The 15,316-nt window shown below is 43.5% G+C and overlaps 1 protein-coding gene across 1 annotated transcript in view; it reads left to right on the forward strand.

The window, feature by feature from the left end:
• Nucleotides 1-15,316, forward strand: part of OBSCN (obscurin, cytoskeletal calmodulin and titin-interacting RhoGEF) — a 198,831-nt gene that overhangs the window by 62,596 nt on the left and 120,919 nt on the right. Inside the window, exons 17-30 of the mRNA XM_064416433.1 lie at nucleotides 21-287; nucleotides 829-1,098; nucleotides 1,613-1,876; nucleotides 3,268-3,534; nucleotides 3,825-3,937; nucleotides 4,915-5,068; nucleotides 6,406-6,567; nucleotides 7,293-7,397; nucleotides 8,059-8,325; nucleotides 8,921-9,190; nucleotides 9,983-10,249; nucleotides 12,285-12,551; nucleotides 13,610-13,876; nucleotides 14,740-15,009. Of these exons, the coding sequence (XP_064272503.1) occupies nucleotides 21-287; nucleotides 829-1,098; nucleotides 1,613-1,876; nucleotides 3,268-3,534; nucleotides 3,825-3,937; nucleotides 4,915-5,068; nucleotides 6,406-6,567; nucleotides 7,293-7,397; nucleotides 8,059-8,325; nucleotides 8,921-9,190; nucleotides 9,983-10,249; nucleotides 12,285-12,551; nucleotides 13,610-13,876; nucleotides 14,740-15,009 (3,210 nt within the window). The remainder of the gene's footprint in view (nucleotides 1-20; nucleotides 288-828; nucleotides 1,099-1,612; nucleotides 1,877-3,267; nucleotides 3,535-3,824; nucleotides 3,938-4,914; nucleotides 5,069-6,405; nucleotides 6,568-7,292; nucleotides 7,398-8,058; nucleotides 8,326-8,920; nucleotides 9,191-9,982; nucleotides 10,250-12,284; nucleotides 12,552-13,609; nucleotides 13,877-14,739; nucleotides 15,010-15,316) is intronic.

Genomic DNA, 15,316 nt, shown 5'->3' on the forward strand with positions numbered 1-15,316 from the left:
TCCCTTCTCCTGGATCCCAGAAATCCCGGTGAAGTTTGCCAAGAAGCTGGAGGCCGTGAAAGCTGAGATTGGTGGCAGCGTGTCCCTGAGCTGTGAGCTGAGCCATGCCAAAGGGAAGGTGACGTGGAGCAGGAATGGTGTGGAGATCAAGGCCAGCAAGCGTTTCCAGATCCGTGAGGAGGGGATCAAACGGATCCTGACGATAACGGGGATCCGGGCTGAGGACGAGGGAGAATATTCCTGCGAGTCCAGGGATGACAAGAGCAGCATCACCATCGTCCCCAAACGTAAGTCTCTAATGGGGACAGCGTGGAGAGATCCCTGGGTTTTGTCCTCAGCTCTTAAAACCCTGCAAATTTGAAGTTTTCCATGTGTCTGGGGTGACTCTTGTGTTGAGAACAAAATACAGAACTCCCCTCTCAGTGTCAATGGAACATCTATTTGTGAAAGATATGATTGTGAGACCTGGCTCAGGTCTCTTAATATTGACCTTCATATTGCATTTGAGGGTGGAATTAATTTTCTCAAATAAAAGATGGGATTTTTCCCTGTTTTTTTTTCTTCTCTTTGCACACAAAATTTACTCAGACACAGGAAATATGATGATCCACTATTGTGATCACTTATTGTATTTACTGAGTATTTATCACAGTATTTACTGACTATTTATTATTGTATTTACTAAGTTTCCTGTGTTTATTTGAGTACAGTAGTATGCTGTACTCAAATTGCTGCTTCCAAGAAAGTCGTGGAAGCTTTTGGCTGTTTGAAGGTGCTCATGCCATGCCTCAAGGACGTGCTCCTGAATGTTTTACTTCTATCCATCAGCTCCCAGAGTGGTGAAATTCGTCACAAGTCTCAACAGCGTGGTGTCTGAGGAAGGAAAAGAGGCTGTGTTCAAGTGCACTGTCTCCCCCAGTGACGCTGTGGTCACCTGGCTCAGGAATGGTGCCAAGATTGAAGCCAACAAGAAATATGTGATCTCTCAGAAGGACACCAACCACAGCCTCACCATCACTGACCTGACACTGGAAGATGCAGCTGAAATCACTGCCAATGCTGAGGGCGTGGAAAGCACAGCCAACCTCAGAGTCAGAGGTAAGAGAATCACAGAATCACAGAATTTCTAGCTTGGAAGAGATCTTTAAGATCATCGAGTCCAACCCATGTTCTAACACTTCAACTAGGTCATGGCACCAAGTGCCACATCCAGTCTTTTTTTAAACACATCCAGGGATGGTGACTCCACCACCTCCCTGGGCAGATGATTCCAGTATTTGACCACTCTTTCTGTGAAAAACTTCCTCTTTAAGTCTAGCCTGTTAGAGGTGGCAGTGCCCCTTTGACAGGCTGGAAATGTCACCCTGCCCACGACACAGGCTTGGAATTAGAAGGTCTTTAAGGTTCTTTCCAACCCAAGCCATTATATGATGATGTTGTTTTATGTGGCTTTCCACCTAATTAATTATGTTAGCAGCAGAGAATTTCTGCTTTAGCATCGTTAAATACGAGTGCTCAGAATGCTTTGGATTTGGAGGTATATGAGCCACTGGCTTAATTTTCTTTCAAAGCCTGATCTTCTACATTCCTACTAATATTTCCTCTCTTGCAGAGGCCTCAATCTCCTTCAAGAAGAAGCTGGAGCCCAAAACAGTTGAAGAGAGGGAGACAGTGACCTTGGAGGTAGAGCTGACCAAGCCTGCAGAGGTGAAGTGGATGAGGAACAGCCTTGTGCTGAAGCCCAGTGACAAAATAGAGATCAAAGCTGAGGGAACAAAGCACACCTTGGTGGTCAAGGACATCTCCTTTGCAGACCGGGGCTTCTACTGCTGCGAGAGCCCCGACGACAAGACCCAAGCCAAGATCAATGTGGAAAGTGAGTTCAGTGACCCTCAGTTCTATAAATACCCCAGGCAGGGTTTGGGGGTGGATTCTGGTCTCTGCATTATCACAGGGACAAAGCTGTGGGTTTGGCCACCAGTCAAATGACCAAGAGGAGGTGAAAGCTAAGCTGTGAACAGAGAATATCTGACTTGTTCCTGTTCCCTCCATCTCATCCCACCGCCTTTAAGCTGCTTGAAAGATTCTTCTCTTTCCTCTCTCACTCCTTGATATGGTCTGTGTTTGTCCTTGGTATGATTTTTTACCAAAAATCCCTCTTCAGCCACCCATTGCCCTGATTTTTCTCTGCAAACCACCTTGTTTGTATGTCTCTTTGTATTCAGTCAAGGTCTAAAAAACTACAAAAGCAAATCTTCTCCTCGACGGTAGTTTCACCCCTGGGTAAATGAATGGTGCTTCATCCATAGCCCTGTACTTCTGTCCATTTCCTACATCTTTTTTTTTTTTGTGATAATTGTCACAGGATAGTTGAAAACAGGATTTAAGTACTCAAGGACTGTCTAATTTTGTCCATAAAATCCTTGCCACCAACTGGTGCTGGGCTGGTTCTAAATAATAGGTGAGGATGGAATGATAGGAAAACAGTCTTTTGGGTGTTTGATGTCTTACAAAGTGGAAGGGAACAATATCTGTGATGCCAGGAAATAATGGACTTCAGGTGCAGTGAGAAAGATCCAGGTTATATTCTAAAAATGCTTTTTTTAAGGGTCAGATGACTGAATAGGTTGTCTGGAGATGTCTTGGAGCCCTCATCATGTTTTTGGGGTTTTTTAATTGGAAACTTAATTACTTTTAGTGGCGATACAAGTTTAAACACTAAATCCATTTTACTGGATGACAGGGCATGGATGTCTTGTCACAGGAATGGGTAATATCCACCAAACCACGGAGGCTTTGGCCACCAACCTGTGAGGTGTCAGTACTTTTTGCACCATGTAATGGGATTTTTTTTTCCTTTTACTATAGCTTTTTCCTCCCATCCTTGTTTTATCCCAATTGAAGAACTGCACAGTATTGCCATGGAATTATTTGTCTTTCTTTTACTAAAAACTGATAGACCTCAATACAAAAAGGGCCAGTGGTGTTTCCTGTGATATTTGGTTGGCCTGTTTGTCTCATGAAAGCATCCATTTGAAAAATATGTTAGCATTGTGGTCATGGACAGATTTTAGTTTTATTTCTTGTATAAGTGGTTGTTTAATTGGCACCAGCTAATTGGCAGGTGCATAAGTAATAATATATAATAATTATTATTATTATATATTATGATATAATAATATATAATATGGGGAAATAATCCATTTTGGAAGTCCTCAGGCTGTTTCACAGGTGTGAGATCTCCAACTTTTCAATCTTGTTTTCCAGTGAGGCAGATCAAGCTGGTGAAAGGCCTTCAGCCCCTGGAGGTGGCTGAGAAAGGGACTGTCACCTTCGAGGTGGAGGTGTCCCATGAGGATGTGGAGGGGACCTGGCAGAAGGATGGTGTTCGTCTGAAACCTGCACCCAACGTCAGCTTTGGTGTCCTGGGCAAGAAACACTCCCTGACTCTCTCCTCAGTGGCTCTGGAAGATGCAGGACTCATCTCCTTCAAAGCAGAGGGCATCAGCTCATCAGGGAGGCTCACTGTGAAAGGTACACGGGCACAGAAGGCTCCAGCCCTGCTTGGGGTGGATGCAGTTGTCTTCTCCTGACCTGGACAGCAAACTTAAGAGGGCAACAAATTTTCCTGGTCACTGCAAGGGATGTAAAGCAGAGGAATGTTTCCTTCTGATGCCATCAGGGTCATTATGGCATCACTGTCCACAGAAAAATGACAAAGTGGGAGGGAATGATAAAGTGCCCAAACAAATATAAATTTTATTTATCATGAAAACCTATCCATCAGTGCTTGACCCCGTTCCCCATTTGTCTGTCTTTCCCAGAACTGCCTGTGAGGATCAGCAAACCTTTGGCAGATGTCAGTGTAACTCAGAAGCTCAAGGCCACGTTCGAGTGTGAGCTGTCCAAACCCAATGCCAATGTGAAGTGGTTCAAGGTACAGCACTTAATGGATTGTGATATTTTAATTTCCGACTTCTCTGGAAGGGAATGGGAGCCTTTAATTCTACTTCCAGGGAATATGAGCCTGAGTCTTTGCAGTAAAGCTCTTAGCATTTCTCTCTTGTCCTTATGTTCATTTACTCTCCCAATTTATCACACTCAGTTTTTTATTTACTGTAATTGTATATTGGTTTGAAAGTTAAACTTTTCTTGCACAGAATGTGAGCACTGCTGTTACAGGTTTGCAGCTTTGTGGTTCACTCCACACCAAGCAGTATTCACCCAGGATTTACAGCCTTTTTGGGAAATGGGCTACAAAGGGAAGCCTCAATTTCCTTTCTCAGGGACAATCCAGTTCCCTTTCCCTCCACAGTCATTTTGGGGATCAGCACTGGCATTTCATCAACCTCCCTTGGAGCCCAACTGATACTTTCCTTGATTTGGAGTAGCAGCAGTTCTTCAGGGGGGAATTTGGGCAGGAAGGGTCATCTCATTTCCAACCTCCTGCCATGAGCAAGGACATCTGCAACCAGATCAGGTTGCTCAGAGCCCTGTTCAACCTCCTCTTGAATGTTTCCAGGGATGGGGCATCCACCACCTCTCTGGGCTACCTGTGCCAGTGTTTGACCACCCTCATTGTGAAAAGCTTCTTCCTTATTTCCAGTCTAAATTTGACCCTCTTTTAGTTTAAAACCATTTATGTCTGAACAGACTCACTGGCAACCCTGCATGGTGTTCTAAGCCTTCAAAAAAGGTGTTAGGGACCATCCAAAATTTCTGTGTGTTCTTCAGCTATTCCAGCTTCCTGAAATCTTTGCCCTGTGATGAATATTCAACACATGTTCCTTTAAACACAGTTTTCCATTCAGTCCAACCAGAAGGATGAATAAACACAGATCTGAATGTCTGTTTTGCTCACTGCAGATCTACAGGAGTTGAGGGTGATCTGCTTTGATTTTTTTCTCCTTCTAGGATGGGAAAGAGATCCGGCAAAGTAAAAACATTGGGATTATCTCCCAAGGAAATAAGAGAAGCCTCATTATTCACAAATGTGAATATGAAGACCAGGGAACTTATACATGTGAAGCAGCTGAAGACAAGACATCAGCTACTTTAAAGGTTCATGGTATGTTTGACTGAAGTAGGAAAATACATTTACTGCAGCATTTTTGGCTACACAGCAAGAAATTCTTTGTGATGTGTTTATTTTTCACAATTGCTCATTTTGGTTATGTTTCTCTTCCCAGTGGGGAAATTCTGGCAAAGCTGTCCTGTGCTTTCTCTATCCTTGCAGTATTTTTGGAAGAGGTCCTAACTCAGTTTTCCATTTCTCATAAGTTATTTCTATTCTCTGGGATCTGAATGGTGTTTCTGGATTGGCAGATCAGGAAATACTGGACAGCCTGGCCCAAAGCAGGGATTCAGTGGCTGGTGCTGATGTGGTTTGGTGGCACCATTGCCACAGGGGGACTTTGCCTGAACAGGGACTGGACAAGCTTTGGGTATGAGCTCAAGAAGTACCCTCATTTTTAGGTTGTAAATGCTAAGGAAAGGGTGATTATTTCTGCCTGTACCTCTCCTTTCTGCTCGAGGCAGTTTTTCCACCTGAGTGTTGCACTGAGCAACTGATGAAGCACCAGGTGTGTTTTGTCACCAGGGTCTGAAGCACCTGAGATAAGCTCTGAGATAAAGGCAAGATAAAGGTGTCTGTTACTCAACAGACACCTCTGCTGTGGCCTGGCAAATGTTATTTTCTAAAGGGGCATCTGAAAAACAGATCAGCTCTTCCTTAGTGAAAGACAGAGCGTGTTTCTCATTGCTTACTAGATGCTGTCCTCATGTGGCTGCTTGGGTTCTGCAGTATCTTGATGGACATCTGCCCCATGGCTCTGTGGGACTCCCCCTTTTCTGCCTGGTTTTGGGGTTGGGATGGGTTGTTGTTTGCATTTCAGCTCAGCTTCTGAGACTGATCCAAGGTGTGTTAAGGCCTGCTCTTTCAAAAAGAAAGGGCTGCAGTAGCACAGATAAATAGATCAATTCTGACAAAAGGAGTGCCAAGGTGCAGGGTTCAAGAGGACTATACTCAATTCAGGGGACTGAAAAAAGATATCTCCTATGTAAAACAGAGGAGAGCATGCAGAGAAGCATAAATGAGGCAAGTTTATAATGACCTAGGATTGTAGACTTGTGTTTAGTTTTTCTTGGCAAATTTGTTTTCATTAATATGTGTTTTTCTTTCATTAATATCTGCATGAAGTTCCAGCATCCATAAAATCCTCTTACAACAAGCTTCAGCCATAAAAAGTATTCACTGTGTTGAAGAGAGAAATTACCCAGTAAGAAAGGCTGGTCTAGAATAAAACACAATCCCCTTTTTTTCCATGTAATTATGCAGAAAGTTAACACACCATTCTCACTTATGGAGAAACCCCCAAATAAATATTTGCCTTTATGACTTTACAGCCCGAGATGTCAAGATTGTAAAACCACTGGAAGATGTGGAAGTGAATGAATACGAGAGTGCCTCTTTCATCTGTGAGATCTCACACGACGAGGTGGAAACCCAGTGGTACAAAAATGACAACAAGCTGAAGACTTCCGACAACATCAAAATGCGTCAGGATGGTAAGAGGGGAAAAAAAAAGGGAATTTTGGTCTGGAATGGTGTGGAAACCCAGGGCACCGGGAATATTTCTCTGTCTGCTCTGGGGTGCCCTGACCCCCAGGGCAGCACTGACTCTGACCCTCATTCATGGAGAAAGTTTCCTGGACTTCAAGATAGACCAGAATCCACAAAAGTGTGAAATAGATTATAGAGAGCAGTGTAGGTGTGTCACTTGGGGAGAAATTTAGGTTTTGGGATTTTTAGTATGTTGTGGATGGAAGCAGGATGGAGGTCACAGGGTGCTGTCCTGGGTTTCTTCTTCATGCTGCTTCTTCCTTCTTCTTCTTGGGTTTGGGTGGCATTTTGTAATTGGGCAGAAAAGTCCACAGTGGGGGCTCTTTGGGATCAGTTATTGGGTTAAAAGGGAAAATAATCTAGGTGTCAGTTCTTAATTGGATAGTTTAGTCTTAAAAAACCTTGGAACAAGAGATTGTAGCCATTTTGTGCCTTCTGATGAAAAGCTGAGCTCACAGTAGTGAGACTGTTTTACTGATAAGAAATAATAAACACCTGAGTCTGAACATGAAATACTGCCTCAAGTGCCTTCAATCCAGACCCAGAGAAACCAACAACTGGGACCACCACAGAATGCGGGTGGGTTGGAGGAGGGCCTGGCATGGGAGACTAGAAAAAAGGTTTTGCTCTGGGGTAGCTGAGCTGTGTCTGTTTTTGTGTCTGTCCTCAGGAAAGACATATTCCCTGACATACACACGTGTCCAGGTTGAGGATGCAGCTGAGATCAAATTCGTAGCAGAAAAGGCAGAATCTCGTGCTCAGCTGACTGTAAAAGGTAATTCTGCTGTTCATGCCAGCACTGCTTCTGCTCGCTCATGTTACAAACCAGTTCACTTCCCTCACTTTGCATGTGAAGGTTAAAAAAAGTCCTACAGTGTTCAGAGAAAGAAAAACTGCTGACTTTGCTGCCTGGTAAATATCAGCTGGGAGTTTATTTTGGCCTAATTCCAGTTAGACTTTCTCAGGAGTTTGGATTTGCACCTTTAGACATTTAAGGTCTGAGTGACATTTGAGGGACAAAAAGCTGTAGCTTGACTTTTTCTTGCATTTTCACTTTCTGCTGTATGTTATAAAAAAACCAAGCATTTTTTGGTGTGTTTAACTAAAACAATGTGATAGGAGAGAAAAGGAAGATGTTTGAATTAACGCACTGCTGAGGAGCTCAGGCAACTGGAGATCAGGCTCTGGTTGTGCCATAGCACTGCTGTGAGGTGTTGAGGAAAAACCACCTGTTACTTCTGCATTTCAACCACTCCAGTGGTAAAATACAGAGGAAAAGTTTCCCTTTAATTAACTATTACTAATTAAACTTGTTAATTAAGTGCTCAACATAGTGGGGATTCCTGTCCCCATCCAAATTACTGAACATAAAGGAAACATTGTTAATGAGAGCAATGGAGGCCGTACTAATTGCTCCATTTTCTTTGCCCTCCTAGAGCTGCCCGTAAAAATCGTGAAGCCCTTGCGGGATAAGATCGCCCTGTGGAAGCACCGGGGCGTCCTGGAGTGCCAGGTGTCCCGAGCCAATGCCAAGGTCAGGTGGTTCAAGAAGGATGTGGAAATTCGCCCTGGTAAGAAATATGAAATCGTGAGCGAGGGCGTCTATCGGAAACTCGTCATCAACGACGCCGACTACGAGGATGAGGACACGTACACCTGCGATGCCTTCGATGACAAAACCAGTGCTAATTTCTTTGTGGAAGGTAGAAAACCTCTTTGTTTCACCTCTACAATGCCCTGGGAGAGGATGGGCTGACTCACGTGTTGTTTACGTAGGAAAGGATGGGCTGACTCATTTGCTGCTTACTTTGGAAACACAATACTGCTTAAAAATGAATTTTAATTCATATTGCTTGTTCTGAAGTCTATTGGTGTTCAATCCTTTTACACACAGGAACATGATGACATATTAATATATAGTATATTCTCCTAAGGAAAATGAAGGAATTCCCATTCCAGAAACCTTTATCAAATTAATTGGATAAAGTCTGTTTTTCAGATCAATGTTGCAGCTCCTTTTATCAAGATCTGCATTCCAATGAACCTTCTTTTCCATTTTATAGCACTACATGTTTGATATCAGGATAGGAAGGTGACTTTAGAATTAGGACTAGGAATCAGGAGATATAGATTCTCTTTCTGGCCTGTGGCCAGAAACATGTGTTTTCTTTCATACAGCATAAAAAATGTTTTAAGGCCTTTTGAGTTCATAAGTGCAGAAAAGATGTCTTGAGGGTTCAGGCTGATAATGGAAAAGCTTTCATGGCTACTGAATCCCTGCTCTCTTGTTCCATGCAGAGCAAGCCATTAATATTGTAAAAGAATTGTGTGATGAGGACGTGACTGAGCCTGAAGAAGCCAATTTTGAATGTGAGACATCCATTCCATCTGTGAAACCTGCCAAGTGGTTCCTGAAGGGAGCAGCCTTGCAGGCTGGCAGAAACATCATCATGCAGCAGGAGGGCACCATCCACAGGCTGACAATAATAAAAACAAGTGTTGATATGACAGGCACCATCCAGTTCTCCATTGGCAAATCCAAATCCACAGCAAACCTGCTTGTCAGAGGTAATGTGATTTTTCAATTTATATCACATGAATCAGAACTAAGATTTTCCCTCTCACAGTACCTGGAAAGTAATTTGTCATAAATATTCTCTGTTCTGGGCTGGGTTCTTGGAAATGAGTGTGTACCTGGAAAATCTGTTTGGTTCCCAGCTGCAAGTTGTTGGGAGCAATGCTGGATGCACCAACTGAGCCAGAAAAGTCTTAGGAAGGGATCTGATTAAATGACTTTGGTGTCCCTGGTATTCAAATCTATCAAGTTAAAACTGGTTTTTGGTTTATTTTTATTCTCTTGACTTTACCAAGGAGGACAAAACAGATGAAATTTGCCAGAAGAGTTTATTTTGTCTCATTTATGAACTAGACAAGTTTGATAGCTCATTTACTTAATTCATTTTGTCGTTGACTTGATGTAGGACAAAGCCTCAAGGCTTTTTGTCTTCTGCTGTCACCATGGTAAATCTCTTCAATCACGTTCTGAAGTCCTTGTGTTGTCTTTCATTTGTTCTTACTTGAATGAAAACCTCAATTAGAGAGCAATTCAGCAAGCACCAAGCCAGACGTGGACTATGAATTTGGTGGTTAATAGACAGTATTATCTTACAAAAATCAGCTTTCCTGATAGATCGTTGTGCTGTTGTAGCTTCAAAGCACATGAGTTCTGTTAGAGACACTTGTAGCAGGACCTGAGCAGTTCACAAAAGTCATATATGAAATTAATGGGCATGAAATACAGATTAAAGCCTTCCTCTTCTTTAGATTGATCCATTCTTCCTCCCCACCCCTGCTTGGCAGATTACCACATCCAGATCACCAGGAAGCTGGAGGACAAGACCGTCCTGGAGCGACACTCGGTCATCCTGTCCTGTGACTTCAGGCCTTCCCCAAAGCACGTCAAGTGGTTCAAGGGCCAAGTGCTCATTGAGCCCTCAGAGAAGTACAAAATCAAGAGGGACCAGTACTCATCAGAGCTGAAGATCATGAAGGTGAAGCCTGAGGATGCTGGCGTGTACAAGTGCAGGGCTGGGATCGCCGAGACCGAAGCCACGCTGAGCGTTGAAGGTACGAGAGGTTTGCAGCAGCAGGGCTGGCCTGGTGCTGGTCTTTATGATTCTCTGTTTCACTCGAGGTTCCTCCTCCTGAGGAGAGGTAGATTCCCACAGTTATCTTGTAATTTTATATAAATGCAGCATCACAAGCAAACTGCTGATTCCACAGTCCTGAAATCCATCTCTTGCGGTGAAGTTGGTAATGTGTGTGGGAGGGCAACATCTGGGTAGGCACAAATTAACATTTGTCAAGGCACATCATTGTCCATTTCAAACAAGGAATTAGACCTCTGGGGCTTCCACCTAAAAATATCCTTTATGTTAAACTGCTACAGGCCTCCAGTTCTGGTGATCTTGGCTGTGGTTTTCATTTTCTGATCTCTGAGTCAGCTTCTCTATCTGCCATTGTTATACATTTGTATTTTGATACATCTGTATACATTTGTCTATCTGCTATAAATATATTTTATAGCTACTATTATATATCTGAATACAATTATTATTCATAGTGATGTTCTACCCCATCGGAGCACGGAACTGTTTTTAGCCAGTTCCTCCCCTCAGGTGACACTGCAATAAAAGATGTTCACTGTGTCACTTCTAGAAAGAGTTGGAGCTGAGCTACAGAATCATTTCCAAAAGTCCAGGGAGCAGCTCTTGGTAGCAGTTTGGCTTTGCAGAGGTTCTTCATTGAATGTGTTGTCAGACATGGAAATTAAATACTCAGAGCAGTGTGATGTCAGCATATCTGGAGGGATTGAAAAGCTTTGGGGATGTGGTTTCATGGTGACCTTGGCAGTGCTGAGAGAATGTTTGGGCTCAATCTTAGAGTCTTTTCCAACTTAAATGATTCTGTGACTCCATTCTATCCAAACAAATATACATATTAAAAAAAAACCCAAGTAATAGTTCCAAACCCTCTTCTGAACTATTTCATGCTTGAAAACAGCATTCAATGAGCAGAGAAGCTGCAAGAAGAAATCTCTGCTTAAGGACTGGGAAAGAAAAAAATCAAAATCTTCTTGCTCCCTAAACCTGAGGAACTTGCTTAAGCTCTTTGTACTTTGCCTTTGTGGCCAAAATAATTGTCTTCATCTCATCCCCTGTATCACAGTTTCCCTGGAAATGAGGGACAGTTTTGTTTAAATGTGTTTGTGCAGTGACAAGCGCACAGGGATTGGAGCTCTGTGGGATGCTTAGGGTCACTGTAACATAATTTTACAAAAAAATTACTTATTTTTAAATAAAACACAAACAAAACCTCCAAACTGATTTATATATAAAAAGAGAACTGGAGGTTCTAGACAATTTTAATTAGTCCTTTTAATAGATTTTTTTCTGTTGGAGCAAGTGCAGAACCAAGTAAGCGAAACATGGTGACCAAAGACGTGCAGGAGACCAAATCTTCTAATAAACTCCATGAAATTATTTGTGATAACAACTGATTTATGATGATGGTGGTGTGTGGAAACCCAGAACACTGGGAATAGTTCTCTGTCTGTTCTGGAATGCCCTGACCCCCAGGGGAGCACTGACTCTGACCCTCATTCATGGAGAAAGTTTCCTGGACTTCAAGACAGACCAGAATCCACAAAAATGTGAAATAGATTATAGAGAGCAGTGTAGGTGTGTCACCTGGTGAGAAATTTAGGTTTTGGGATTTTTAGTATGCTGTGGATGGAAGCAAGATGGAGAGCACAGGGTGCTGTCCTGGGTTTCTTCGTCATGCTCCTTCTTCCTTCTTCTTGGGTTTGGGTGGCATTTTGTAACTGGGCAGAAAAGTCCACATTGGGGGTCTTTGGGATCAGTTATTGGGTTAAAAGGGAAAATAATCTAGGTGTCAGTTCTTAATTGGACAGTTTAGTCTTAAAAGACCTTGGAACAAGAGATTGTAGCCATTTTGTGCCTTGCTGCTAAGGTCACAGTAGTGAGACTGTTTTACTGATAAGAAATAACAAACACCTTAGTCTGAACATGAAATACCACTTTAAGTGCCTTCAGTGCAGACCCAGAGAAACCAACAGCTCATACCTCTTGGTTTCCCTCAGCCCGCAATGTAGAGGTCCTGAAGCACCTGCAGGACGTGGAGATCGAGGAGGACAGCTCTGCTGTGTTCTCCTGCGAGCTTTCCCACGACGACGAGGACGTGGAGTGGTTCCTCAACGGCACCCTCCTCTACACCAACAACTTCAACGACATCAAGAACGTTGGCAAGTGCTACACACTGACCATGAAGCAGGTGAAGCCTGAGGATGCTGGCACGGTGACAATGAAGTCAGACAAGGTGTCAGAGACCGTGCGGCTGAAGGTGATAGGTGGGTCCAGATCACGCTCCTGAACGAAAATGAGAGATGCAAATGAGCCATTGTTTACCAAATCCATGGGGATTTGGTAAGCAGGATCCAATCCTACTCAGTAGATGTAAAACATTGAAATATGGGCCATGGGGTTGGTGAAGGGTCTGGAAGGGAAAGCCTTGAGAGGAGCAGCTGAGGTCGCTTGGTTTGTTCAGCTGGAGAGCCCTTGCTGTGGGCTTCAAAATCTTCATGTGAGGGGAAGTGGAAGGGCAGGTACTGACCTCTTCACTCTGGTGGCCAGTGGCAGGACTTGAGGAAACAGCTGGGCCTGAGTCATGGGAGGTTTATGTTGAATTTGAAAGGTTCTTCCCCCAGAGGGTGGTGGGCACCGGAAAGACTCCTCAGGGCATGATCATGGTCCCAAGGCTGCCAAAGCTCCAGGAGTGCTTGACAATGTTTTCAGGGACAGTGTGGGGTCGTTGGGATGTCTGTGCAGGGACAGGTGTTGGACTGGATGACCCTTGTGGATCCCTTCCAGCTCAGGATATTCTGTAATTCTATGGTTTTTAATGCATCAGTTCTGGGGCTGGATTCAATCAGCCATGACATGACAGTTTCCTGCTGTCCTTCATGTGTCTGAAAGCTCAGTCACACAGCTGAGTTTTTGTGGTTTAACACGTTCTTGGGCACCCTCAGCAAGTGTGCAGGTGACTACCACCTGAGAGGGGCAGGTGACATGCCTGAGGGTTGAGGTGACACCCGGAGGGACATGGACACACTCAAGAACTGAGACCATGTGAGCCTCCTGAGGTTCAACAAGGCCAGTGAAAAGTGCTGCACCTGGGTCAGGGCAGCCCCTTGTGTCAACACAATCTTGGGATGAAGGGATTTGGAGCGGGAGGAAGGATTGAGAGCAGGATGAAGGAACTGGGAGTGCTGGAGGGCGATACCGGTTTAGGTTCTGCATTGGTATCAGCAATATTGCCAAGGATTTATTAATGTCTCTAAATATTTGATAGAAACTGAAAGTGTCCCAAACACCCTGGTTGTTCTCTGTTTTGCCTCTTGACCTTCAGAGAAACCTGCTGTCTTCATGAAATCCTTGGATGATGTTTTCGGTGAGGAGCGAGGAGTGATCAAACTGGAATGTGAAGTTTCCAAAGAGAAGGTCAAACCAGTTTGGAAGAAGGATGGTGTGAAGATCGCTTCTAGCAAGAAGTATGAGGAGATACAGTCTGGGAAGACCCTGTGCCTCCTTATCCATGACCTTGAAAAGACAGATGCGGGGTTATACACCTGTGACATCGGCACTGATGTTGCCAAATCAAAGGTCAGCGTTCAGGGTAAGTGTTGCAGACAGTGGCCTCTCAAGGGGCGTTAAAAATATGGGTGGGCTTGGTCCCTTGGGCTCTCACCTGTTCCTGAACAAATCTCACATAATGCTGTGATGTCTGAACAATCCCTGTTAATTTTGGTGTAAGTTTATCTGGGGTTTCTAAGTGAAAATCAGGTGTCAGGAATGTAGTGACAATATTTTCTTCCTGAACATCCCTAAAGTGCAGAAATCCTCTCAGAAAAGCCAAAATTTATCCAAAAATATTCCAATTAACAACAAAAAATCCCCCAAGCAGCCTGTTCCATATTTTGAGCTGTTGACTCAGAGTCCATGGTAGGAACACAAAAGCAGGGCAATATCTGTTGAGGAGCCCAGCTGTTCAGCCTGTCCTCTAATCCTTGTGTCAACCTGAAGGACAAAGAATTGTTCATGGCTTCCAAACTCATAATGTTAATGAGAAAAAATTTGAATTTGCCTGGTTTGAACACCAGGAGAAACAAGTAAAAAATCTCAACTATTTCTTCTATCAGCCTGGAGGAGAACTTCACCCATTGTCCCAGAGGCTTCTTTTCTGACAGCTTTTCTCTTCTCTAATTCATTAAATCTTGAATCTTCCCCATGGAGCTGTTCTTCATTCAGTCCTTCCTAAGCAGGAAAAGAACCAGGAGATTCACATTTCTCTTTTTGTACAACTTTAAGATAATTCTGAGCCTGAAAAATCCTTCCCATGTCTCACATCTGTGAGGAATACAATGGTGTCCTGCCAATCTAGCAGATGAATCCCTCTTATGAGTTAAAAATGCCATTACTCTACTCATGTCTATCATAAAAGCATTTCTAACTTGTATTAATGTAATTTTTGTTCTCCAGAACTGAACATTGGCATCACCAAAAGGCTCAAGAACACTGAAATCCAGGAGGGAGAAGATTGCACTTTTGAGTGCATTTTGTCCCACGAAAGCATTGATGACTTCAACTGGACACTGAACGGGAGAAAAGTGGAAAGTGGGGGGAGGTTTCAAGCCTCCAATGCTGGTCGGAAATACACACTGAGTATCAAAAATGTGATTCCTGGTGACACTGGGGAGGTCATCTTCACTGCCCGTGGTCTCACCTCCAAGGCTTCCCTGGTTGTGAAAGGTAACAGGATCAGAAAACTCCTGGGTGTATTTTCATAAGGTTTGCCAGCAAACACTTGTTATGGGTCTGAGTTAACAGCAACCTTCCCTGTGAACCTTGAAGAACTGCAATTTTCCCTTAAAAACAAGTGAAATGCTGAAACTTTTGATATTTGAGAACTGACTACACTAGGTAGTGTGTATAGATGATTACAGCCCAGACTGTGCATCAGAGATAATCACCCAAGGTTCCCAGATGGTCACTGGAGAGAAGAAATTAGTAATTTTCAGACATGGTTCATAATCTGCAGTTGGTCCTTTTCCGCAGA

Source organism: Passer domesticus, chromosome 1, assembly GCF_036417665.1.
Source record: "Passer domesticus isolate bPasDom1 chromosome 1, bPasDom1.hap1, whole genome shotgun sequence".
NCBI lineage: Eukaryota > Metazoa > Chordata > Aves > Passeriformes > Passeridae > Passer > Passer domesticus.